General features: G+C 40.6%; 1 protein-coding gene across 3 annotated transcripts in view; it reads left to right on the forward strand.

Moving 5' to 3' along the window:
- The window catches only part of SORCS3 (sortilin related VPS10 domain containing receptor 3), a 489777-nt gene that overhangs the window by 363670 nt on the left and 98530 nt on the right, over positions 1 to 27577 (forward strand). For all 3 annotated transcript variants that reach the window (XM_084904018.1, XM_084904020.1, XM_084904019.1), the window contains exon 8: positions 25291 to 25380. In XM_084904018.1, coding sequence (XP_084760144.1) covers positions 25291 to 25380 — 90 coding nt within the window. The remainder of the gene's footprint in view (positions 1 to 25290; positions 25381 to 27577) is intronic.

The following is a 27577-nucleotide window of genomic DNA, read 5'->3' on the forward strand; positions in this document are numbered from 1 at the left end:
CTCCCATCGCTACCAGCACTGCCTTGCTGATGTCCGTTATGTTCCACACAATCCCCTGGTGGTCAGTGCACATCATAGTGAGTGGTCCAACTCCTGGTCTCCTGGTCGAACTCCTAGTCAAATGACTGCCTGAGGGGACAATTTGCATATTAGGTTTTTATTATATAGGATGACCTGGAAAGGTTTGATGGGGTGGTGAACCAGGGATAAGGTGGCAGCAGTCAGCAGTCAGGGGGGAATATGGAGCCAGGTGTGTTCAGTCCTGAGCTCCTTTATGCCCCCCTTTGAGATGTGGTGTGAGTAGGTAGAGATTTGAGATTGAATTTAGAAGTAGTGGTGGGAAGTCAGGGCTAAGGATATCAGTTGAAAGGGTATCAGCAAATTGATGATGTATTTGAACCACAAAATTGAAATAACCAAAGGAGCAAATATCTAGAGAGAAATAGCAATGTCTCAAATAATGCAAAAGGCCAATAATCCTGAGAAAACATTGAATTATATTGATCATCAAATAAACACAGATTGCATGCTACATTTTACAACTATCAATAGGCTAAGGCTGAACAAAATAATGTTAGTAGATGGCAGATAAAAACTACGCACACATTCATATCAATGTAAGCCAGTTGGTCGTCATTATTTAATTAAAAAGTCTTTTCCTTCTCTTATGTGAGTTTGGCTATTTGCATTGATTGATCTGAGAGAGCTGTCTTAGTTTTGAGTGTATATGAGTAGGTTTTAGTTACAATTTAAAAAAATACTCCCTATGTGGTATGTATTTTTCTTTCTTTCCCACCTATGGGATTCTTTGATAATTTGAATATCTGTTCTATCTACTTAACTGTATGAATATAACATCCTAAATCTTCTATTATTGGATGTCTATTGATTTCCTCTAGTGAGCAATGATAAAATTAATGTATTTCCATGAGTTTTTTTCCTCCCCTCTTGCTTTAATTCTCCCACTCCTAAATTTTGCTTGATTATATTATCTTCTAATATTTGCTTTTCTACTTTGTTATATAATTCTGTTATACTTAAATATTTTATGAGGCACCGAACAAAGGGGAGGAAATAACATGTGTTTCTGACCCACTCTCTATGCTCTATCCAACTCCAGTTCTTTAATTAAATTATTTAGAACATTTATATTCCACTTTGAACCATCATTGCTGTATCTACTTTGATTTTAGTTTTATAGGTAAATGTGTATAATGGTGATTATAAGTGCTTTCATATACTATCACTGTGTATTGTGAGTTAGATATTCTATATCAATTCTCTCCCCTGAATTGTCTCATTCAATTGGTTATATTTCCCCTATTATAGTGTACATTCAATGTTATTTTATATTAGTTTCAGGTGTACAGTATAGTGGTTAGACAATCATACACTTTATGAATTAATCATTCTCCCTCCTCCCCCATATTTCCAGTTCCTACCTACAGCCATATTTACTTATTACAATATTATTGACTATATTCCCTGTACTATACTTTACATCCCTATGACTATTTGGTAATTACCAATTAGTTCAAATTAATCCCTTCACTTTTTCACCCAGCCTGCCAATTCCTCACTCCTTGCCAGCCATCAGTCTTGTAACCATGAGACTCTTACTGCATTGCTTGTTCATTTATTTTGCTCTTTAGAGAAATCATAAGTCAAATATTAAGGTATTTATCTTTCTCTGTCTGATTTATTTCACTTGGCATAATTTTCTCTATCTATGCTGTTGCAAATGGTAAGCTTTCATTCTTTTTTATGGCCAAGTAATAGTCCACTGTATAGATGTACCACACTTCTGTTTTTTTTATCTACTTGTCTATTGATGGTCACTTGGATTGCTTCCATATCTTCCTTACTTTTTAATTTCTCAAAAGTTTCTGTGATTTATATTTTGAAATGTAGACTTTATTTCAATTTCATTGTTTTGACTGCCTCCCTTCAGGACACTAAGAGTGTGTACAGTAGACAGGGAAGATAAAGGAGGGCCATAATTTTTTCCTCCTACTGTGTTTTAATTCCCTGAACAAAATTGGATTTAAAAAAACTACAGTCTTACCCAGGTTATCCTTGAATGAGTTGCAATATCCAGGCTCCTCTTTGCTCATTTTCCTGCTATTGTTTAACTTCTTGCCTGAGTTTCGCCATCTTTTGTTTTATCACTTTTTGTTGTCTAAACATATCTCTCCCAAGCTCTTGCATTTCTGCTTTGAACTCTTCTCTTGTAGAGGTGAGCTCATCAAATGAGATATTGTCAGTCATAGCTCTATGGTCACAATTTTCATTTGTTCCATGGAAACATTTTTTGGCCTATATCTGCTATTTGTTCCTCCTGTCCCCTTTCTTCCATCATTTGTCTACATTATCTTATAATTCTTGTGCTGTTTTCTTTTATTGCCATGTTATTATTAACCATATCATTTTTTAATGTCATGAGCCCTTCCTGGATGGACTGTCTGAGGGGATTCTTTTTGGTGATGGATCAGAGCTCTGTTTCAGCTTAACAAGAATCCTCCTTCGTTCTCAGTGAGGTTCCAAATAACCCCACAGGTTTGTCTCTGAGTAGGTTCTTCCCATAAGATAGAACTGCCTGAAAGGTCCTTCATTCAGCCTTGTCTCTCTAACTTCTCCTTGTTCCCAGTCAGTCCCCGCGATACTTCCACTGCCAATTCCTGGCCACATCATTGCCTTGGTTCCAAATAACACATTGCTAGTATTGCTCCTTTCCTTGGGAAATATCATCTTTGGAGAACTCTGTTTTTCTATCTTTACATAAGATTTGTGGCTGTAGGCATTATTATTATTATTTTTTATTTTTTTTATTTTTTGCCCTGGTGCTTGTTTATATACCCTGTTTGTCCTTCACTGCGTTTGGCTTCCTTTCCATATATATTGTTTCAGGGTTGCATTTTCATTACGTATAGACTTTGCATTTTTCTTTCTTGTTTTTCGAGTTGCTCCAGGGTGATTTATTTAAAAGAAGGGGGAAAGCATCATTATTACTTGGCTATTTAAAACCATTTATAAAACCTCATCATGCATCTTCTGAAATGTTGCAACAGCTTGCTAACTGATTTCCCTGCTCCCAGATAGCACCCCCCCTCCAAATCCATTAACAACACTGGTTCCGAGGTAATTTATTTAAAATGAAAATCAATGTTCCTGACTTTGTTGGCTGCTCATCACCTATAGGTTAAAATCCAATTTCCTTAACATTGCCTACAAGCCCCTCTGTGATCTGAATCCTACGTACTCCATCAGCCTCATGTGGATTCCTTCCCTGCCACTGTTCCCCATATACTTTCTTTTTATATTTTACACTTCAATAAAAAGAAACTTTTAAAATTTCTATGTATGCACTATGGTTTGTTTGTTTGTTTGTTTTTTGCCTAATATTCATTTCCTGCATTTTTTTTCCTCTGCTCAGAATGTCCCTTTATCAGACAAACTCGTTCTTTAAGATTAGCTTAGGCAATGCCTCCTCTAGGAAATCGTGGCTGGGATTGGACCTTTGCTGACCACTTATCCATTAGCATTATGTCTCCCCAGCCAGGTCTGTAGACTTGAAGAGGAATAAGACTAGGTCTTATTCATCATTGTTTCCCTGCACTTAGCATACTGACTGGTACTCAATGAATGTGTGCTGAACTGAACTGAGAAGATAAGATGCCTCTTTATAATCTCGCTGTCCTTTTAAAGCAAGGGAATCTTTTTTTTCTCCAACTAATAATATAAGACAGCATAGGGTAATTGGTAATTGCTCACTGGCTAGGAAAGGGCCATATGTGGAATGTCTCTGCATGTTGATAAAACTGATGTCCAGGAATGATCCATTATGTTATTTAGTGTCTTCTTTATATTCATTCATTTAAATATATTAAAATGCACTCAGCCCCCATGGTGGGAAACACGGACAACTAAAGGGTTCTAATGCGCTGTGAAGGGCACCTCAGCAGGAAGCACAGGTTGCTCTTGCAGCAGGAGGAAGAGCTCTGCACCTGCGCTGGGAGGAGGGTCAGCACAGGCTTCCTGCCGGACCACTGTGAGCACCAGTCTCATAGGTAAAGGAGAAAGGGCATCTTAGGTGGCCGGAAAGGAATGGTGATGCTAAGGAAGCAAGAGAACCTAATGCACTAAGACCTTTCTGTCTAAGGACAATTGCAGTTGTGTGTGTGGGAGGGGGGGAGGGGAAGATGGAGTGACAGGAAAATAAATTAGAAAATTGTCCTGGAGAGGTGAACCTTTTCTACCTGCTTGAATTAAATCTCGGCCACTTTGTGTTTCTCTCTCTACAGTTGCTAGAAAACTCAGGACTAATTTTTTGTCTCAATTGTAGCAGCTTCCTTGCTGTAGCTTTTAAGGCTTATTATTCTTCCTTTCCTCTCCACCACTGGCCATTTTTTTTAATGTTTTGGTTGATTTCTTTTAACATATTTTGTTTGCTAGTTGTTGTTTTTTAAAGTATTGGAGCCATCTCAAGTACATTCTGAAATTAGTATGAGTGTTAATCTTTTTTGGTGGGTATGAGTTTTGAAAATTGATATGAGTTTCAGGAAAGACTTTCTGGAGAAGGTAAGAGTTGCTCTGCCATGATTACTATCTACCCCTGAAGCAAGGCAAGGACTAGAATTCCTCATTCTGTTCATTGAAATAAAGCTGTCTCTAAAGGTTTTTGTCAGAGCAGAAAACCCTCACACCAACAGTAGTTTCTCCTCTGGGGTTTAAGCCACTGATTTGTATCTGAACACAGTATCAGGGCATCAGGGCAGGTCATATTCTACAAACTGTGCAAGAAATGTGCGAAAGAATGACCTTGGGGGAAAAAAATGGTAGTGCTGCCAGGCTTGTGTCCAGCCCAGCCTTCCGGGTGGTGCCTCCAGGGAGTACCCTTAAGACAGAGCTGACGCTGAGGGTTAGGCATTCCACTGAAAGCCGCATGCTGCCCTTCATGGATTGCATTCAAAGGGGAGCCTTGGAGAGGCAGATTATCTTCTGCAGCTACAATCTAAGCAGCTAAAGAACAGTGGGGTGGGCATAAGGGGCTTTGGAGTATTTGGTTTGTCACAATGTTGAGGGACTTACTATGCACTTACATTTTCTAACTTTTTAAAGTCTGGATGTATTTTGTTTGAGTGCCACCAGAGATGTACACTTCTGAGGAGGGGGGGGGACAAACAAAAAAAAAACCTCACAGAAAATGAGACAAGTCAGACTGTCCCCTTACTCTTTACTACCCTGTGTGACAAATGTGTCTTTTGGCCATTTAAAAAAATTAAATTTATGTGGTGACATTGGTTAATAAAATTATATAGGTTTCAAGTGTACAAATCCATGATTCATCATCTGTATACTACATTGTGTGTTTATCACCCAAAGTCAAATCTTCTGTCACCGTGTCATTGATCCCCTTTACCCTTTACTACTTCCCTCCAACTCTGCTTCCCTCTAGTAGTCACCATACTATTGTCTGTGTCTATGAGTTTTTGTTGGTTAATTTATTCAGTTGTTGCTTTCAGTTTTATATTCCACATATGAATGAAGTCATATGGTTCTTGACTTTTTTTTCTGTCTGACTCATTTCACTTAGCCTGATATTCTCAAGATCCATCCATGTTGTTGCAAATGGAAGTATTTCATCTCTTCTTATGGCTGAGTAGTATTTCTTTGAAAATATGAACCACATCTTTATCCAGTCATCTATGGAGGGACACGTTGGTTGTTTATATGTTTTGGCCACCATGAATAATGCTGCAGTGAACATAGGAGTGCATATATCTTTGAAAATAAATGTTTTTGGGTTGATACTGAGAAGCTAAATTGCTGGATTATATAGTAAATCTATTCTTATTCTTTTGAGGAACCACATTGAATCTTAGGGGACTTGTCTCAGGAGCAACCAAAGTATGGAAGAGGGTTTCTCACAGGGTGGGACTCTAAGACTCTTGGCCTCTCCTAAAATAGAGTCTCTCTGCTTTTGTTTGCCCTGTAGATCAGTGTTCTTAATACTTTTTCATATTTTATTACTGCTGCTAAGTAATGATTGCAAACCACTGGTGTTTTGTAACACTGCTGGCTCCATGGGTCAAGGGTTAGTCTTCTTATGTGTGTAAACAACTGAACCACTAGCAATTCAGGTAACATCTAGACCCATATCCTTCCTTGAATATTAATGAATGTGATGTGTGTATTTAAGACATACTTATTTACCCATGAGGGAATCATTATATACAAATTATATGCATTGGAGAGTGCAGATTAAATAGCCAAAAGCCTAGGTAACCTCTTCATAATGAACTTCCCATGATATTAAATTTCTATTAAGAAAAACCACCCTCTCTCATTTGCTCTCTAAAGGAAAGCTCCCATGTCCAGTCATAATTTCTTCTTTCTACACATGATGTGATTATTTCTGAGCCTGTATCTTGTAGTAGTACATGGGAGGTCCATATATTACTCACACAGCTCCTATAATAGGGGTTCTGCCTCACCTTTTATTTTTCTATTGACAAACAGGTAAAGGTAGTCATCCTGATGGATTTGCTTGAGGGCACTCAGTGTTTGATGTCCTACTGTGGGGGAAGTTGAGCTGAAGATGGACAGGAAGCTGTGACATTTGTTCATCTGTCAATGACTTTTCTGTGCAAGGGGCCCAGGGCCTGGGATTTCCTGGTGGAATCAAAAGGAGCTTATCCTTCCCAGAAGAGCCCTTGTTTTAATGGGAAAGTGTCTGCCTGAAATGTCTCCGTTCCACATGGATAAACGAGAAATTGGCTTTCCTCTCTGGGGCAGGGGGAGAGAGAGATAAGTTTGTTTCTGTGTTCTCAGCTAAACTGGTTGGACATCTTGTCTTTTCTCCCATGAAATAGCTTTTCTAGTGATTATTCTGGACAATATAACTCAGCAGTCATAGCGTTAAATCCCCTCAGTGATACCATTCATACCCTGCCCAATAGGGAATGTGATGATGATACAAGAACAGAGCCTTAGTAAGTGGCAGCAAGAGATTAGTGTGTCTGGACTGAAGCCTGGGCCCACCCTCTTTTCATGCCATATGAGGAGATGTGGCCTTCAATAGGATCAGGATTCATTCACTCAGTATAAGTTCCATTGTATGTGCAATTGTATGTATGGCACTGATTTATCTTCAGATATATAAAATACAAAAGGGAAAACTAATTGATAATAAAGAACAAATAAAGTACTCCAGAGGTGTGGAGAGAGCAAAACATTTTAATGGGGGAAGGCCTCCAGCTCTGTCAAATCCTTCTCCACATCCACAACTAGACCAGGAACACTGTGTAGACCCATCGATTACCACTTTCGACTCCAACTTCTAGTCTTGTTGTGTGGCTATACTCAGAAGCAAAGCCCCTTATTAAGAAGGCATTCTGAGTGGGGCATTCTGAGTGGCATGCATGAGAGTGGTTCTAGAATAATTCTAGTATAATAGTAAAGCCAGACTGAACTTTGTATATACATTATTCTTGGTTTTTAAGAGTTTTGGATATAAACATAGAAAAATAACAGTGCTCTAAAGGGTCATTTGATGTTATAGGGGTAATAACAATTAATAAGTACTAGTAACCAATTTACAGATATTTGCCAGGTGCCATGGAGCATAGCAGAGGTGGAAGGCATGTCCCTGCCCTCAAGCAGTTTAGGATTCAAGTAGATAGTGGTCCATTGTGGGCAACACAACCTTGTAATCAGGGATCTGCCATGTGCCAGTAAAGAAACACTGGGCCAGTCACTGGGACTCTCAGAGCACTAATTTCCTCATCTCTGTACAATGGACTCATGCTACTTGCCCTGTCTAAACTGGAAAGTTGTTGTGAAGATCAAGGAAGATAATAAGTGCTTTGGAAACTACACAGCACTATAAAATTCAAGAATCAAAAGACTAATCCACATACAAAAATCAACCACACGATTCTGTATATGTGTGTTCTCTTTTAAAAATATATATATATATATTTTTAATATTTTTACTGATTTCTGAGAGTAAGGGAGAGGGAGAGAGAGATAAAAACATCAATGATGAGAGAGAATCATTGGTTGGCTACCTCCTGAATGCCCCCCACTGGGGATCGAGTCTACAACCCAGGCATGTCCCCTTGACCAGAATCAAACCTGGGACCTTTCAGTCTGGAGACTGACACTCTATCCACTGAGCTAAGTTGGCTAGGGCTGCATTTTCTCTTTTAAGGGTTTTTATAAGCCTAAATATTTTTCCCAATTTAATTTTTAATAATTTATAGATTCCACTATGCATTCACATGTGTGCATGATAAAATCCTCCCACATACGTTTGCTAGTGCTGGTTATCAAAGAACTCAACTGATAATGATTTGTATGTAACTGTAGATACTCCCAGGTTTAATTATCTTTCAAGACTCTTGAGAACCTTCTTGTAGCATGTTGGCCTCTAACTCACCTGGGTTTTGATACTTCATTTAAGATCCTGCTTTATTGCAGCAATGTGGGAGGTAGGGAAGCCTCTATGGCATGGCCATTGTATCCCTAATAAATTGTTATCTTTCTAAACAAAAAAAAAGCCCCGAGGCAGAAATTAATAGAGTGTAATTATTCAAAGAAAACCTATTTGGCAGTATTTTAAATGACGCTAATTTGGTCTTAATGGGAGAGATTTTGAATGTTAAATAAATAGCAATTTCATCATTAGGGACACATTTACAACACAGGAGTTTAAAGGAAAATGAAAGTGTTTCAGAGACAATCTTCAAAAGAAATCCAATAAAGACATCTTCAGGTTTCTTGAGCACTCTCAGAATCTTAAAATTGTTTACAAAAGCCAGCACTAATGGACATTCTGAAATAGCATGTAGCTGGGATGGGTATCCTCTACATGTGGTGATTTTATTAGCTTGTTGTAAAAGTTGCTGTGAGTATATGAAATATTTGCATGAATAAATGCAAATTAGTGGTGTTTAGTTGACCTTTGTGTTCAGCATGGCATATGTCCCATCACATATCCTTCTGGATCAGAAACCAGCTGTGCGCAGAGGTGGCCTGCTATTACCTTGCCTCAGCTGCACTATGTGCCTCTTGCTTTTTTGTTCTGGAGCTGATTTCTCCCCAAGTAGGATGCTCAGGAAAGACCCCTTAGCCATTCTTGTGCAGCTTGACCAAGGTTGTGCAAACCTTCAAGTGGAAAGTGTCAAGGCCTTTTTGGACAACTTGACCAATAGGAGCCAGGAGCCCGTGGTAAGTGTCCCTCTCTTCCTGAATTTGAGCTTCATTATCTATGAATCTTCATAGGGTCCCCAGTGGGACTGAGCCCCAGTGGCTTTTCCTCCCTCTTTGAATTCTGCTTCCTAGTTCTGCCACTCCTGTGCCCTGTGGTCATTTCTCAAAAACAATGAACAAAGACTAGCCCCCCTCCAAAACAAACAAACAAACAAACAAACAAACAAAAAACAACCACCCTATAGTTTTGGGGAACCCAACTCAAGGCAAACTTGAAAGATTCTCAACTTTATTGAGTTCCTACTGCATTCCCATTTTATAGTTAGAGTGAACTATGCAAGGAAAATAGAATCAGCTTCATCCCCATATAAAACTTCTCACTCCAAACACCCAACCCCATCCTCTCTAATCTCTCCGATTTATTGATTACCCTACTTTCCCCTATATCTTTATCTTATTTCCTCCTATTTGAGGCTTTATTTTAGTTTTAAGTGATTTTAAATACCTCCTACCCTTAAATTAAAACTTTCTCAGAACCCCATTGTCTTCTCTATAAACACCCTCTCTTTCTTTCACAGCCTAATTCTTGAAAGCTGTCTCTATTCATTAGTTTTCGCATTTCTTCTCTCTGACCCCCTTGAGACTGACTTCTGCCTCTGCCACTCAACTGAAATTACCTTTACCAGATTCATCAAAAGGAACTTAAAGTTATATCCCAAATACACTTCTCAATAATTAACTTAGTTGACCTGGCTGTAACATTTGAATCTCTTGATTGCAGCTTCTTTCCTGAAGTACTCTCTCCCCCTGGCTTCTTCGATAATGTGCAGTCCGGTCTCCCTCTTGCCACTCAGAATTGTCTTTTCCCACACAGGTGCCTCTTCCTCCACCCACCTTTTAAACATGGGTTGGTCTCAGAGCCTTTCCTAGATTCCTTTTGTCTGCATGTACTACCCTCTCTCTCTGAGTAATCCAATCTCAGCCATTCTCACAGCAGAGCATCAACTACTACCCTGATGGCTATGATTCCCCAGTGTCTCCTGCTGAGACAGAGCCTCTAGGGAAGGGCTTCTTCCTTATAGGATCGCCATCCTTTAGTTGTGGCATTCTCTTAATTCCATTCAGAATTTTGCTGTGCAAGTCTCTCATTCATGATTAAAACTTATTTCTTTCCAAGAGATCTGCTGAGGCTCCGTGGGAGTTACAATACTTGTTTCTTACCAGGCAAAAGAGCCAGGTTGTTATCCCTTAATCTCAGAGACTTGTTCTGTAGTTTGCTCCGCATTATAATGTAAATGTTTGCCTTTCTGGTGGGGCATGGATGACATATGACTGGTTTGGGGGTGTCAAATTGTTTTCATTTTGTGTATGGCCTCTGAGGGATTGGTACTGCATTACCAAAGGCAGTACTATGGTGGTTCAGTAGGAGAGACCTGTGTTGTTAATTAGTCGTGTCTCCATTGGCACGAGATGGCATGGAGGCTGTGCAGTGCCTTTTACAGCGTGGGTGGCACTCATTGTGTTTAATTATTCACAAGCCTCATATGGTTAGAAGGTGGGTTGTTGTCTGAGGGGCCGTAAGCGTTTCTATATTCAGCACAAAGGAGTGAGGTCAGCTACACAACTCTATCTTTTCCACTGTCTGGAAAACTGTAATTTCCTGTTTTCAAGGCGATGATTCTTCAGAATGTTCCTTCCACCTAGCCACACCATCAGTTTTTAACCACCCATCAGCAAACTGGCAGAATAGCTGGGAACAGACCTGACATTTATTCAGTGTCAAATTTATGTCTGGCATATGTGCATTTAATTTAATTTAATTCTACTTTAAGTGTCACAGGATCTTGGTATGATAGATGTTATTATTTTTCCATGGGGGAACCGAATTTCGGAGATGTTTAGAGAGTCACCCTTTGTCATCTAGCTCAGTAAATCAAGATATGACCTCAGGCCTGCCTGGATTCATAAAGGATGACAAAAGAGGCAGTGATAAATTTCTCATTTTATTTTCCCAGTCTGAAGATCTTCACATTAGCACAGCATAGCTGGTGTTCCCAGAAACTTTTCCAGAGGACTGTAGAGAGAAACAGGCAGAGATTGGACCCATCTTTGGAGATATAAGGGTAGGAAAGCTTCATTCCACTTCTTGTTCAGTGGACTGTACGGCTGGGTCTGTTTCAGTTTTGTTCCAGATCAGAAACTTTCTGCACCATCAACCAAAGAAGGGCTTCATGGGATTTGGTACACTGTAACCATAAATGCGCCTCTGAGACTTGTCACTCTGCTACACTCAGAGGATTATTCAGACACTCTTCCCTGGGAAGCCTTGGGGATGGAGTGCCAGTGGTTAGTTATCACTACTATCTCTAGCATCATTCTTCTCCATCCTTTCCCACTTGCTTCATACCTCTTACCATGCATTATCCAATTTCTATGATGCTTTTGGGAGCCCAGCTGTTCTTGAGTTCCTATTCAGGGAGCACAGGAGTTGTTGAATCATGGCCCAGCAAGGTTTACCCATCATCCTTCCCTTCCATGTCCCAGCAAGTCCCCGACACTCACTCTGCTAAGCCCAGCTCCCTGGAGGATCCATTTTCTGGGGCCATCTCCTATTAAAGATAATTATACTGTTATAAAACAACAGTGCTGATAATGAAGGCAGCTGGGCTGCTGACTGAGAAGTTGACTATTAAGTTCAGTTCTCTCCCCATTACTGTTCTAACTAGGATATATATCTATTTATTTCAGAGGTCTAGCTTTTAAAGATTTTAATCATGCTGCCCTAATAGGGTAAGCAAATATTTTGGATTTCTGCAAGCAGCTTTTAAGAATCTTGACTCTGAGAGCCCTCATGGTCAGGTAGAACAAGTTCTTTTTGGAATTTAATAAGGCCAGAGCTGGTGGTGGCTAATCTATTGACTTGATCTGAGTGAGCACTACTAAGTACCCAGCTGTGATAGATTTTGCCTGAGACAGAAATATTGATGGATTAATTCATGCATTCATTTAATAACCATTAATTGAACACCTAATATACTCCTGTTACAGTTCTAGATGAAGGAGATATAACGGCAAACAACACTGACAAAGTGGTTTTTTTTCCATTGTGTTTTCAGTCTAGATGAGAGGTAGGACTTTATGCCTGACACACTCCATGAACCATGCTCAGAAGCACTTATAAAAGTATGAGGCTCCTTCCCAGAGTGAGGGAGGTCTGTGATGTGGTCAGAGTCACTCTCCTGGAGAAAGAAGGGCTCAAGCTGGTTCTCAAAGCAGAGAACTGAGTTGAGGTGTTCAACTTTAGGACCAACCAGGACTCTAAGGAAAAGAGACCTTTTGGTGGCAGGAAACAATATGACAAGATGGGGTGGGGAGGGCAGCCTTCTTGGTCTCCCATTAACTCATTCTGTGACCTTGGGCTAGATCACCTTTCCTCTCTGGAACTCAAGTTTCCTTATCACAAAATGAAAGGTTTGGCTCAAAGAAGAGCTTTTAAACCTTTTGTTGTTGATGTTTTTAGCAGTGGCAGCTCTTTTCAGACAATATTGTACAAGAATTCCAATATATAATATATAAGTGAACTGGATCTAGTTTTAAACCATATCAGAACCACCAGCCACCCAGCCTCCAGTGGACACCCCCAAAGCATCGCTATAGAAGTCTAGAACTCCATAGAACCCACTGGGAAGGCAGTGAGCCATATGACTCCAGAAATTCCCTTCAAATGCAGAAATTCCAAAAGTCTGCTCACTCTACACGACACTCCATGTAGTAAGACTATTATGCAGGAATATTTCCAATGTATTTCTCCAGTGTCAGAATTTAAAAAAAAAAAAAAAGATTTGAGGCATAGTTAATTTGTTAAGAGAGTTGCTGATTCATTCTTTCCTACATTTCATGCACTTCCACTGAGGGCACAGTATGGAGACAATGCAGAAAATAATAAGACAGTTATAATCTCTGGAGATCATGCAGCATATAAGAAATGAATATGCAAATAAGAAAGACAGAGTTCCCTGCCATAGGAGGGTTTATAGTCTAGTGACAGAGAAATAAAATACATAAGTAAAGAATAAACAAAAATAATTGCATACTGTGATAAATTTATCAAGAAATAAAAATGTAATTCTGAGAGACAATAATAGCAGGGAGGGTATCTCATTCATTAATTTATTTCACCAGTCTGTCAATAAATACTTAGGGTGGTACTACTATCCACAGACAATCCTCTGCTCATGGAAACTTATGATTTGAAAGATTCTCATCTCTGATCATTATTAGGAAGCAAACGTTTACTTTTAAACCATAAAAGCATACATTAAGAGAAAATTGTGTGTGTGTGTGTGTGTGTGTGTGTGTGTGTGTGTGTGTGTGTGTGTGTGTAAAATAGCTACAAACTTGACTTTTGAAACTGGGACATTTGGAGTGATTTCTGGACAGGCAGACATACATGTTTACTCTTCCTCTCCCTTCCTAAACTAGGAGCCAGAGGTCTGAACAGAAATCAATGGTGGCAATTTATTTTTAACTTCTTCCTCCTTAGCCAGGATTGATTTTTGTCCTGGTGATCAATGGCACAGAGAATAGCTCTGTGGCCCACGCAGCTGTTCAAGTGCTTGGTCTGGCTGGCCCCACATCTATTGAACAGAGAACATTAGAAGCTGATTATGAAAGTAATAGAATGAAGATGTTTAACGGATGGGATGATTACTCCTGCCTTCCTGGTGAGGCATGACTTCAGGGTGGGACTGCCACTTGGAGACTCAGGAGAACACAGGGCAGGCACAGTGGTGGGACAGGGGTGGTCCCCAGTCGGTGGAACCTAGCTAGGGGGCAGGGGAGAAGACAGGTAAGGGAATTAGCTTCTTGTTTGCCAACTGACTTCCACCCTCCCATCCGCTGTAGCTCTCTCTTTTCTCTCCCTTTTATTTCATCTTTACTACACCAACTACTATTCAATTTGGAACTGCAAGGGAAACATCTGTTGAATAAAAATAAAATAAAGAAGTTGATTGGCTTTTCCTTCTCTATGCTTCTTGGGCTTTAAAATTGCTGTGTTCCTTAATCTCCACTTTCTCCTCCTTGTTCCTTGTTTTTTTTCTAATTCAGTTTGTGTGCAATAGGAACATGAATTTAACCCCTCTCATGCTGTCCTTCTAGCTTTATAGCTTCTCAAGACCAGGCAAGATGGCTTAGACTTTCTTCTCTGAAAAAATATTTCTGGGACTTCACACCTTATAATAAACCACAGTGGTGCCTGGCCAGCATGGCTCAGTGGTTGAGCATCCACCTATGAACCAGGAGACCACAGTTCAATTCCTGGTCAGGGAATATACATGCCCAGGTTGCTGACTCCATCCCCCATAGGGGGTATACAGGAGGCAGCCAATTGATGATTCTCTTTCATTGTTGATGTTTCTATCTCTCTCTCCCTTTCTCTTCCTCTTTCTGAAATTAATTAAAAAGTTAGAAAATGTGCAGTGGGAATAAAATGCAGTTAGAACGGAGGGTCTGCCATCCCCAAGGCCTGCTGTCTGATTTCTCCAGCATAAACGCCTGCAGTTTGCCTGTCTGCCTCAGGTAGCGATGGCTTCCAGATTGCAGTATGGAGAGGTAATCAGTGCTCTTAATATGACTGTGTTTATTATTTCATTGTGCTCAGTAATTGCTTCTTCGGGGCTCTGTGTTCAGTGTGGGAGGGAGGATGTTGTGCTAGTTTCCTTAGTCCCTGTGAAATATCCAAGATGGGTCCTTAGGAAGTGAACTGAACAGAACTTTTCTGTATATCATTCTCAGCATTTTCTGAACCAAGTTTTGTGCTCAGCCTTCTCCTATGATTTTTACCTCTTAGTTAATTTTCTTAGTGAGTAAACTGTAGTTCTTGGGGGAATCAATTACATGTAACAGTAATGGCTCTGACTTATGGAGTGCTTAGTGAGAGCTAAGCTTATTATGAATGCCTTTCATCTTTATGGCATCCTTTGAGCTAAGTCCTAGTCTTAAACTTTGCTTTATAAATAAAAGGCACAGACAGGATAAGTCATTTTCCCAGGGCCACACAGCCATTCTGGAGTGGAGCAGAGGTTTGACCAAGGGCCTCCTTTCTTAGCCACTACACTTGTTCCACTTTTAAGTGAGAGTGGCACTGACACTTTTTATTTGCTGGAAACAGATTAGGTCAAGGAGTGCGTAAGGGACAGTAAGTAGAAATGTGAAGATTTAACACAAAGTAAACCATGTTTATGTAGTTGTTTGACCACAAAAGAAACAGTCAGCATAGGATCTTTTGATAGAGGAGTTGAAGAAGGCCTTCCCACTGAGGAAGCTGGGCCCCAGGGAGGGAAGAGATGAGGAACATAGCAGATGTGACATTTTTTGAGTCCGGGCCATGTACCAGGCATGTATTGGACCTCGTGTTGTGAGTGTGCCCATGGAACTGTTGTAAGATGAAACTGAGGTCTGGAAGCAGTGAAATGCTTTTCCCAAATACCCATAATAGCCAGTAGGGGAGGGAGTTTTGGATTCCATGTCTAGGCTTATATTCCAGAGGTTTTTTTGTGAATTTTTACAACAAATAGCTCACTGAATAATCCCAAAGGTAGCAATAGACAAAAATTTTAGTAACATAGCTCTAACTCTTGGCCATTTTCTTGAAGCAGAACTGCATTCCTGATAGACTTTTATCAAAAGTATCAAGAAAAATGAAGCACAGTGTTTATGTCAGAAGCTGCATAGCAATAACAGTAAAACCTATACATGCCCACTTTTTTTTTAATAATTCCCCAAAATAACTCTTCTGGAGCCAACAACCAGGGACCCTCCTCTTAGATCTCCTCTTCTTACAACCTCTCCAGCATAGTGACCATCTTTTTCTTCTTTTAAGATCCATATCTATCTTATCCCACCTTTTTCACTCCTCTCTCCCTTTGTTATTTGAGCAGTTCAGCCCTTCCTTGGTTTCTCTAGTCTTCCAACCTCAAATTCATTATCCCAGTTATCAAAAAATATCCTTTAATATGAGAACCTAATCTTTTCTTAAGGCAGTGGCAGGTGCAAATAACACCTGTTTATATACTACATGTTATGGTGTGTGTGTGTGTGTGTGTGTGTGTGTGTACCCATATTTATATGTGTTTGTTATGCGTGTCACACTGTAGGGGATGATATAGAAAAGTGGTTATGCCTGCATATCTGGAGTTAGACAAACATGTGTTGAAATTCCAGCTAGGCCTCTGCCATCTCCATATCTTAGTTGTTTCATCTGTAAAATGGAGATAGGATGATTGCGGAGTCTACCATGCCTAGCCTGATTTTATTTTGATTCTGGAAGGAGCATGAAAATAAGTTGAAATAAACTATTCTGGTTCTGAAGAGAGGATTTTTCTGTTCGATAGCACCTAGGCTTTACTCTGTGCAGGTACCATAGTATTAGCACTGATTATATGTGGTCATGTGAGCATCTTATGTTAGGCTTGTGTTTACAAAGAAATGAACTCCATGAGGTCATTGCCTCCTGATCCCCTTACTTCCATGCTACCTGACACCAGTGGGCACAAAATGCTGAGCAGGGACTTGCTGATGGATTCCTAAATGTAACACATCCTAGAATTGGGGCCAGTACCCATAGTGACATGTCTAAACATGATCAATGTCCCAGGAATTATGTGGATTTGGCCAGACGTTTATTTATTTATTTTTCAGACCTTTAATTAACATGTGAAGTCAGCAGTGGGTGGGAAAGAACATCTTGTAATCTGCTTCCCTGTTTCCCACAGGAAAGAACATGCTCTAATCGCCCTTATTTTTCCATGTTGTGTTGTTGCCAACTACTCAAAGGCATAATTGATGTAAAATCATGACCCATTTGTAAAAATCCATGCAATTATCTCCACTTTGTGCTTTTCTGATCTCGACTTAGCCAACACAGACTGAAGCTGGCTGGCAATGTGAATGGAGACTGGGGTTTTGAGTCAGAAGTTCTGAGATTGGATATGAACCTCACTTTTTAGTAAAAGTGGTTTGTCTGGGCCTCTGCCCCTTAATTCTAAAATTGAGATGTAATTAGACCTCTCTTGCAGGGTTATGTTCTGACCAAATGAGATTAAATCCAGTAATGAAAACTAATGGCATAGAGTAGATACTCTATAAATATTAGTTGTTATGATATGGATGCGGGGTCCTAAGAGAGGAAACCCAACTGGGAAATTGATGCTGGAGACTTCTAGTGACCTGGGCCAGGATGAATCCAAGTAAATGTTTCTAAATTAGTCACTCTTTGAAAAGGCTCTGCAGTAGACACTTTTGGCTTGTTCAGGGTTGCACAGTGTAGTGGGTGTTGGCAGGATTTAAAAACCCAAGTTCAAAACCAGGCTCCGCCTCTTGGGATCTGAGTGACCTTATGCATGTGAGTGAATGTAGTGTAAACAGGGCTGCTTTAAGGATGGTATCTTCCCTACGTATCACTGTGCATGAGAGATGATAATGCATACTGAGTGGTGAGCATGGAGCTTGGCTCTCTCACAACAATGCTTCTGCTGGTGCAGGACAGGAGAGGCGGGAACCAGGATGTGCAATGGGGAAGCTCTGACAAGTAGCAGTTGGCTTTTCACAAATATCCCTGGCTCTCTAGGGGAGGTGGCAGTGTTTTCTCAGAAACAGCTTGAAAGATAGTTTAAATCCATCCACGGCCATCCCCAAATTCACTCATGAGGCAGGCAAATCCCATGTTTGCAAAGTTGTGCTGTAATACCTAGGAGCCTACCCATATTTCCGAAGCCTCCTGAAAATCCCATGTCCCACAGAAGCATTCCTGCTTCCCAAGAAAATTAGTGAATTTGTTTGCCTTGCCCTTTTAAGATATTTAAGATATCTTGAACATATCAATGAAATGAATCATTTTCCAAGCAGCCCTGTGCACCTGCCATTCATCCTGTGTGACTGAAGACACTTCTATTCTATTGCTCTACCCATCCCGGTCCTGCTGGTTCAGTGATATTCATTATTCTGCATTGCTTCTACCCTTCCAGTCTGTGGTAGCTGTAGCCTTTCTGGAAAATGTCAGTGCCCCACACAATCAATGGGCATAGGTGGCTCACCAGCTTGATTTCTGTTTTATGGCTGCTATAAACGATTACCAAAAACTGGGTGGCATATAAACAACAGACTCATTTCTCATAGTTCTGGAGGCTGGCAAGTTTAAGATTAAGGCACTGGCAGACTTGGTGTCTTGTAAGGACCCACATCTTGATCCTTAGTTAGTTGTGTGATGGAGGAGCAAATGAGGGTCTCATGGGCTCTGATATCATGTGTGATGGCTCCATCTCCATGACCTGATCACCTCCCCAGGGCCTCACCTCCAAATACCATCACATTGGAGGTTAAATGTTAACATATGAATTGGTGGGGTCAGGAAAGCAAAATTCAATCTATTGCAATTTGTCAATGAAAATACTTCCAAAATCTTTAGGTCCCTAGACCCATATCACAGATTATTTTTAACATCCTAATCATTATAGACCACTATAGTTAAATGAAAGCATTTTATTACATCATCTCATTTATTTCTCAGTAAGAGAAGGGTAGTTATTACACATTCCATTTTTATAGAAAAATGACCCTGGAACTCCAAGAGGTTCATTACAATGCCTATAATCACATGTCTGATAATTGATTGAGCCAAAATGAAATCACAGATGTTGCAGATACCGGGACATTACAGCTTCTTTCTTCCTCTCCTTTATCCTTTTCTATAATATCCCTCTTCTTTCATAAAATCTCCTTTCCTTTTATGAAATTCTGGGATATTATAGAAAAGGAAGAGGCAGGTCTCTGGCTTGGGAATATTTCAGTCAATTAATTGACCTCATAATGTCCACTTGTATAAATGAAATAGGCTATGTGACATCTCGAGTCAAAGATAAAAGCTTATATACTTGTGGGAAGACTTTATAAGCTAGACTCCTAATAATATCTTGTCTAGCTTCTTCTCAGTTTCATCTTTTACTAAGTTATATTAAACTCAGTTCGAAAGCAAAGAAATGAATCATTTTGACAGAGGAAGAGGGAAGGAAGTGTTTTGATAGTTAATTTTAAAAATTTGTTTAGGATTTCCATGGATAGTGAAGCTCTGGCATCCTGAATCTGGAACACTCAAAGTGGGTTGTCTAGATTTTAACATTTTATCTGTTACTAGAGGCCTGGTACACAAAATTAGTGCACTCAAGGAGGGGTCCCTCAGCCCAGCCTATGCCCTTTTGCAGTCCGGAACCCTTAGGGGATGTCCGCCTGCTGGCTTAGATTGGGCCTAAGCCAGCAGTCAGACATCCTTTTCACAGTCTGGAACTCTCACAGTCTGGGACCCCTCGCTCCTTACTGCCCACCTGCAGCAGAGGCAAGAGAGGCTCCCGCCACTGCTGCTGCAGTCCCCAGCAGTTAGCCTGGCTTCTGAGCACTGACCACCAGGGGGTCAGTGCTGAGTGTCTACCCCCTGGTGGTCAGTGCATGTCATGGCGGCCAGTGGTTCCTCCCTTTGTATATAGGATTATATTAACTGGGAGTATCCAGAAGCTCCAAAATTTTGTACTTCAGGATGAAAAATTAAATCCATATTTGTTCTTTTTTATTTCTGCACTCTACCTTTATACTATCAACACCTCAAAAAACAATTACAACAAACAAAATAAATAAAAAATACCTAGAAGAGAAGAACACAGAAAACTTCCAAGGATTGGGTGGGCATCTCAAGAAATCTTCCCTTTCCCCAATTGTAAAAGCCAAAGCACCAAGATGAGGCTTGCAGCCATTAGTGGTTAAATATCTGGCAAAGTCACTTTGGCTTGGTGGTTCCACGGGTGATCTTCTTCATGAAGTCATCCTTGTTGAGGGCAATAAGAATTTCAGTCCTCTGTCCCTGCTCAATTCTGACGAGGTGACCCATATACTATAATAGCTACCCTATTACTTCCGTGAGCATCCAGGTTGCATATATAAGCTGTCATCATGGTCAGTCGCCATAGGACCTCCAAGTACTGGATTGATAAAGGCATTCGCACCTTTAGTTCAGCAGGAGCACTTACTATGTTCCATGTTCAGGGCTAAAGCTATTTACATGCTATATTGTGTTTGACCCTCATGCTAACATGTCCATAGGTAGTATTATTAATATTTCCACTTTCCAGAAGAAATTAGGAAGATTGAATTACCTGTTCAAAGTCCCCAAACCAAGTGGCAGAAGCAGGATTCAAATACAGGTCTGAAATCCCAACCAATGGTGCTTACGAACAAGAGGAAAATATCAGACTCTTTGAGGGTATATAACTAGAAACTTATTAAGTCCAAGCCCCTTACTGTATTTGAAGAAATAGACTCAATGAATGAAGCATACTGATTCTTCATCTAGTGCTTCTCTGGTCAAATGCACAGTCTTTGTTCCATGCTTTTCTAACTCACCACCTTTTCTCGGCCTTCCTACCATTTCCAATAGGCAGCAAAGCTTCAAGAAGTTTCCTGGTAGGGCTGGTGAAGGTGGCAGTAGAGTTATAAGTGAATTTTGACCATTGAATGTGTTGGCAAGCTCAGTACATGTCTTCCCTATAACACTTCTTCTCTCCCCTCTCCTCCCCCCCCCCCCCACACACATACACAAGGAGAAAGCAATGAGAGGGACAGAAAGAGACTGAGGCCAAGAGAGAGACAAAGAGACACACAGAGAGAGAGACAGAGAAAGAGACAGGGAGAGAGTGAGTCCAGGTCTACAAAATCAACTATTTTATCTCAAATCTATTATTGTGATGTTCTTTTGGGATTATTATGTTAGGTCCCTTATAACAAATTTTTATGTGCAAATCTGTTTCAAAGGAGGTTTGGCCTCAGTGTGAGTGTTGTGTTAGGTACCAGAATCACTCTTTCTAGATAAAACTATCATATTAATACCATAGAATCTCTCCTACATAAAATGAGCAAACACCAGTGTGACAAACACTAAAACTTAAGACCAGTCTAGCACAGGAGATAGCTGATAGGGTGTCTTACTGGTCCCAATGCTAATGCCACAGTTTTGATTCAGACACTTAATGTGGCACCTTAGCAAAGCATTATGGGAAAATGAGCTTGAGCCTGCAGAGGTTACATAACCCATCATGCAGAAGTTTCCTTGGTCATCCTGACGCAGCAACATCCTGGTGAGACCTATGGCTATGCATTGAGTCTTGTGGCCCCACAGTCAGAAGCCTGTTTCTTTGTTTTTGAGAAAAGAAGTATTACCTTTGAGGGAATTATGGAGGTGGAAAGGAAGAGAAAGACCTAACCATGTCAAGATTTATTTTAAATAATCTGAATAGAATTAATGAGCAAAGAAATTGGAAAAGTTAATTGTGCATCATAACAACTTGGCTGTTCCCTTTTGTTTCTTTCCTGAGGAGGAATCAGTGCAGAGGCTGTGAGCAGTAACTATAGCATGATCCTGCACAGGTAGCCATTTCTGTGGGCTGAGACCGATTATTCACATTATAGTGGACCCAGCGAGGTGCTCTAACTGGAAAAGCTTCTAAATGTCATTTTCTATGAAGGCAGCAGCCAGATTTATTTCCATTATAGTCCCTCTTAGTCTCCGATTCCAAAGCAGTACCATTCGCTCCTGTGCAACAATAGAACATTGATTTCTCAAGGCTAAGAAATTGATATGAACTCCACATAGAAATATCTGCCCCGCTGATAGGCATCTTATCTGGGAAATTGGAAGTTGAGTGACATGGGATCCATACCCCTCCACAGAGAGGGACCAGCATAAGAAGCTTGGTAGTCAGATAAGCTTGGGTTCAAATTCCAGCTTCACCATTTATTTGTGGTGACTTTTCAGACTTAGAAGGCTAGTATGCATACAGAAATAGCACTTGGCATATAATAAATACTCAGAAATGTTATGTTGTGAATATTTTTGCCTTGTAGGGCACTAATAATGTTATACAATAATACCAATAGTGTTAATTATTATCATAGGTATAAATAACTGTCATGAATATAAAGCACTAGTCACATAATTGATACTAAAAATTGCTAGTTTCTGCTTTTCTTTGCAGATTACTTTTGCCCATTTATGAATCTTAGTTTTTGTGTATTTGTGACAGAAATGGGCCCAATATGACTCAAAGCCCTCTGGTTACAATATTTTTGGGGGGCAGACTTCTCTTTCTCCTCCAAGGCAAGCCATCATCCAGAGGCAAGATAGAAATGAAAAAATAAAGATTATGCCAGGTTACACTTGGTTATGGCAAGAATGGGAAGAAGTGAGAAGAGACAGATGTGTTTAATGGCCAATGCACTTGTCCAAAGGAATCATTTTCACTGGCCAGGAGCCCAATTAAACCTGTAAAATGGAAATGCAGAAAATCAGATTAACGAGCCAGTCATTAGCGAGGAAAAGACCCAGATAATTCTGTGTTTAGCATGATGGATTGGCCCAGAGCAAATAATTGGATGACATTCATCAAATGTAAAATAAAAGGTGTCACTGAAAGGGAAAGTGGTAATAATCTCTGGGATTTACAATGCCAGCAAATTTGCTTGTAAGGAAGAGGAAAGTTCATCAAAATAGATTAATAGTCACTAAACTTTATTCCTTCCTTGTGCGGTTGCCAGAGAGCCATGCAAAGAACAGAGAGGGAGTAGATGCCTTATCCTGGTATCCTCCCAACCTTTTGAAGACTCTGCTCCAAAGGGAAGGTGCTAGGGCTTCAATCTGAAGATCAATAAGTTCCTGTGACCATCTCGGGACTGGGCAGGCAGAGAGAGGTCTTCTCTCCATCATGGTTTAGCTACTAAACACTGGAGGAAGTCAAACTCCAAGTCTTTCTAGACAAGCAGGTTAATCACAATTCATTTTTCAGTTAGTCTATAAGTATTGACCCCTGCCCTGTGCCTGACATTTGGGGGATAAGCTCATTTACAGGTAAGGGTGCAGGTAAGGCCAAGGTCATATACTAGCCATGGCAATGAGAGTCTATGTGATGTTGAGCAAGTTAATGGACCTCTCAACCTCAATTTTCTGAGCTGTAAAGGAAAAGTACAGTCCATACCTCTAACTTTGTATATTTTACATATAGTATGTATGTCTATCATATTAAATACATAACATATGTTTATGAGATATGGTTTATAAACTGCTTATCATAGCATCTTTCAAGTAATAAGCTTTTACTGCATGGCAGTTATTATTACTATTATTCTTTTATTACCTAGGTTTAGGGTTGGCAGATATGTTCTCATGTGTTGGTTTTATAATTTAGAGTAAAACAAATTAAACCACTAATAAGTAAATATAATAAGTAAATAAGACCATACAAGGACGAATGGGGACTGTTCAGAACCAAGGATTATATTTTAATCTGTGTTTGTATGATTAAGATTTATTTTAAAAATAAAAAATAAAAAAGACTTTCTAGCAACTCATCAACCTTAATATATTAATACCCCTTCTCTAAGCCAATGATCAAAAATACAGTTTCAGAACAGATGTCTTATTAAAAAAAAAAAAAAGTCCCGAAGTACAAGACATGAATGATTCTAATTAGAAAATAGAGATGTAAAGATAGCAGGGAACATCAGGGAGAAAACCAGTCTCTGCTCTTGGTTCACAGCCGAGTCTTTGCACCAAGTTTTCACGAGGTTCTGCCTTCACACTGACTCCACCATCTGCTCTACCTGGCAGCGTATGGCACCTGCTTTGCGGGTTTCCAATCTGTGCAGAGCCAGGCGGAGCCATGGGAGGTGCCACCTCTCAGAGTGAGAAGCGATGGGTGGATTTCAATAGAGATGTTCCACCTTTCCTGCTCTTAGCAGCTGCTGTGGAAGGGCGCCAGGTTGGGGCCAGAGTAGGAGGACTGGCCAGTCGCCAGCAAGTGCTTGGGCCTTAATGAGAGCAGAGCATGTGGCTCCAGTAATTACCTCCTCAGTGCAGCAGCCTGGTGGCTATTGTCATCCTCCTATTTTCTCTGAACAGGCCATGTTATCGTCTCTTGGGAATATTAATTTCCCCTGAGCTAGGGTGACTGGGCCGAGAGCAGCCATCTGCAGAGCTGTGCCATGTTGGCAGGACTTTTCACGAGGCCAGAGGTTCATTTCTTGGCATGGTTTCCAGCTTTCTCTATATTTTCCCAAGTGAGGTCATGACACCCAAACAGGACCCCACCCCCCAACCCCCAGCCATGCCAGCAGAATTGGGACTCAAACCCTAGATTTCTGACATTTAAATTCAGTGTTTTCTCTAACTTTTGATGCCTTTAAATAACTTGCTCAAGGAGAATCCATAAATATCTGCTTAATGCCTTGATTTGTAACCATAAAGGAAAAGCAATGTGCTCAGCTCAGAAGTGAGATTAATTTCAAAGTTATAAGTACTTTAAGCAGTGCTTATTTAGATCAAGAAACAAATTCCTTTGGCCATCACATCTTGGTCACAATGGATTAAACATTTTTTAAAGAATAAATAAATCATGGGTACAGCCCACATCAATAGCCTCTCTGTTCTCAGCTGAAAACATTTATTAGGTGTGTGCATGCGCAGAGCAGTGACCAAATGCACAGTCCCTGCTCTCACAGAAAGTGCCATCCATGAGGAAGACTATTGTCATCGCCCACTTATTCTCTAAGGGCCATGACATGGGAGCAGCTCAGGGTGGCAGGGGATTGGAGGTTAAAAACCAGCAAGGGCCCAACTGGCATGACTCAATGGTTGAGCATCAACCTATGAACCAGGAGGTCATGGTTTGATTCCCAGTCAGGCAGTCAGGGCACATGCCCCGATTGCAGACTTCATCCCCAGTGTGTGTGTGTGTGAGGGGGTGGGGGGGGGGGGTGGTGTAAGAGGGAGCCAATCAATGATTTTCTCTCATCATTGATGTTTCTATTTCTCTCTCCCTCTTTCTGCTTCTCTGAAATAATAATAATAAAAAGAACCAGCAAGGGATAGTCTCTAAAAGGTTGTCACAAACCACTGTGGCTATGGATGGAGAGGCTAATAGCTGCCAATTTGTGCCATGATTCGTGCCCCATCTGACCTCTCTGTGTTTCCCCATGACCCAGGTAACAACTGGAGGAAGAGCCAGCTACTACGTGTCCTATCGAAGAGAGGCCTTCGCTCAGATAAAGCTGCCCAAGTACTCGCTGCCAAAGGTACATACCTCCTGATGTCCTGGGTCCTGCCAGACACAGCCGCAGGGAGAGGCTGCCTTGTTGGGCTCTGGGAGATTAGATCCCTGTGTGGGAACCATTTGTCATTTAGCCTGTCTTAGCCCCGTGGGGTTAGGCTTCTGCAGAGGTCATTGAACCTGAGTTCTGCATTCTCCTCTCAGCAGGGTACATAGGCAGAAGTTTTGATTTGCTATGACTCAAATATCCCACATAACTTTGGGTCATTCCCCAAGAGGACTGGTGAAAGGAGCACTAGATTTGGGATCCCTTCTGAGGAGCCCTTTCTTTTGTAAGGGCCTTACTCCCAAATAGAGGGATGGACTCAGAATGGTTTAGGCAGGAACACAGATGTTATAAGTGTGAGCGCATATAGTTTGCATAGATGAGTCACCCTACATTTTAATGCAAAATATAAATGTACTGCCTATGATTCCACTCCCTTCTGCCACTATGAGTAACGAGAAAATAATAGTTTACTATAATTTTAATAACAACTGATGGCATGGCAATTCCTCTGTTGTAAATTATAAAACTTAACTCCATGAACCCCATTTCCTGTGAACACTGGCTTTTGGGAAAAGATGGATTTTAGAACCGCTGTGTGAACATGGACAGGACATAATTGCATCATCTAATGAGGCTACAAAGAAGCAAAGTCCCATGTCAAATACAATATTACAAAGAACTGTGTTTCTAAGCTGGTGCTAGGAAACATATTATTCCATAATCCCTCCTACCTCTGTACTCAGGTACTACCTGAGTACAGAGGTAGGAGGGATTATGGAATAAGAAGGTAGGTAATTGTCTACCCTCTTACTGTTTCTAGGCATTCATTTATTCATGTATACATATATCAATCCAGTCATCCATTTGTTCCTTCTTTTATTCAGCCATTGAACTATTCCTTCTAACATTTAAGTTTTTCCTCTGTGCCTGGCACTGAACTGAGATCTATGGATAGAGCAGTGAATAAGACAAAGCAGACCCTGTCTTCATGGAGCTTATATTCTGGTAGAGAAGAGAGACACTGAACAAATAATTGTAAGTGTAGAGAGTGTTATAAGTATAGAAGCTCAAGGGTCATTGTGGCATAAGAGTTGGAGCTAAATACATATGAGTAGTGAGGGCAAGTTCCCTAAAGAAACTGATGTTTAAACTGATTAAAAAATAAAGAGTTAACTGTGCAAACAAGTGATGAGGAATATAATGAATTCATATACAGGCCCTATTTTAAGAAAGAGAGAGAGTATAGGCCCAGCTGGTGTGCTCAGTGGTTTAGCATCAACTCATGAACCAGGAGGTCATAGTTTGATTCCTGGCCATCAGGGTTTTTGGCTGGGTTTTTGGCTCAGGCCCCAGTAGGAGCCATGCAGGAGGCATGGGAATCAATTTCTCATTTTCTCTACCCTCTTTGTGGTTGGCTTTTACAGGACCACTGTCTAGTTTTGTGGCTGCATGATGTACCATACCCATCAGCTATTCTAACCCCAAGCAGGAAAGAGGCGTGCCTGTCTGGAGAATTATGGACAGGGACACTCATAATTATACTCTTTCCAAAGGAGAAGGATTCCTCACAGGAACCAGATGATTTCCCTATATGGGCCTAAAAAAAGTGTTTCAGGAACTTTCCAAACCATCATCCAATGCAGGGTGTATTTTGTCTGTGTATGCTTTCCTATTTTATGTATTTTTAACCTTCTCAGGATAAACAAACAGATCTCTGCCCTGGGCAGTGTGGTTGCAGGTGGGGACAAATTAACTCTGGAATTGATCACAATCCTAGAACACTCCATTAATTATTAGCAAACACATGGCCATTTATTGTGGTGGAGACCCATCTATGAGGCCCCTTGTGTAGAACTTCATACAGAGCAGCTTCTCATTAATATGAGGGTGGCTTTGAAAATAGCTGGATGGTTATCGATCCTCTTTATTAGCTGACACTGCCCCAGATTTTTCCTAAGAGGTGAAGACAGAGGGGGTGGAGGGAGATTGGTTCTTCCCATTGTTTACAAATGGAAATGGCTTTTAGGCAAATTGCTGCTTTTCATGAGTCCTGAGGCTGTGGCCGGGCCTCCTTGAAAACAAGAACAGAACAGCTCTCTTCAACACTGCCCTATCCTCTCCTTCCAGCCTGCCTGTTCACACTTGCTTAACTGGGGCAGTTCTGGCTTTGGAG

Source organism: Pipistrellus hanaki (assembly GCF_964339955.1).
Source record: "Pipistrellus hanaki genome assembly, chromosome: 14".
Lineage (NCBI taxonomy): Eukaryota > Metazoa > Chordata > Mammalia > Chiroptera > Vespertilionidae > Pipistrellus > Pipistrellus hanaki.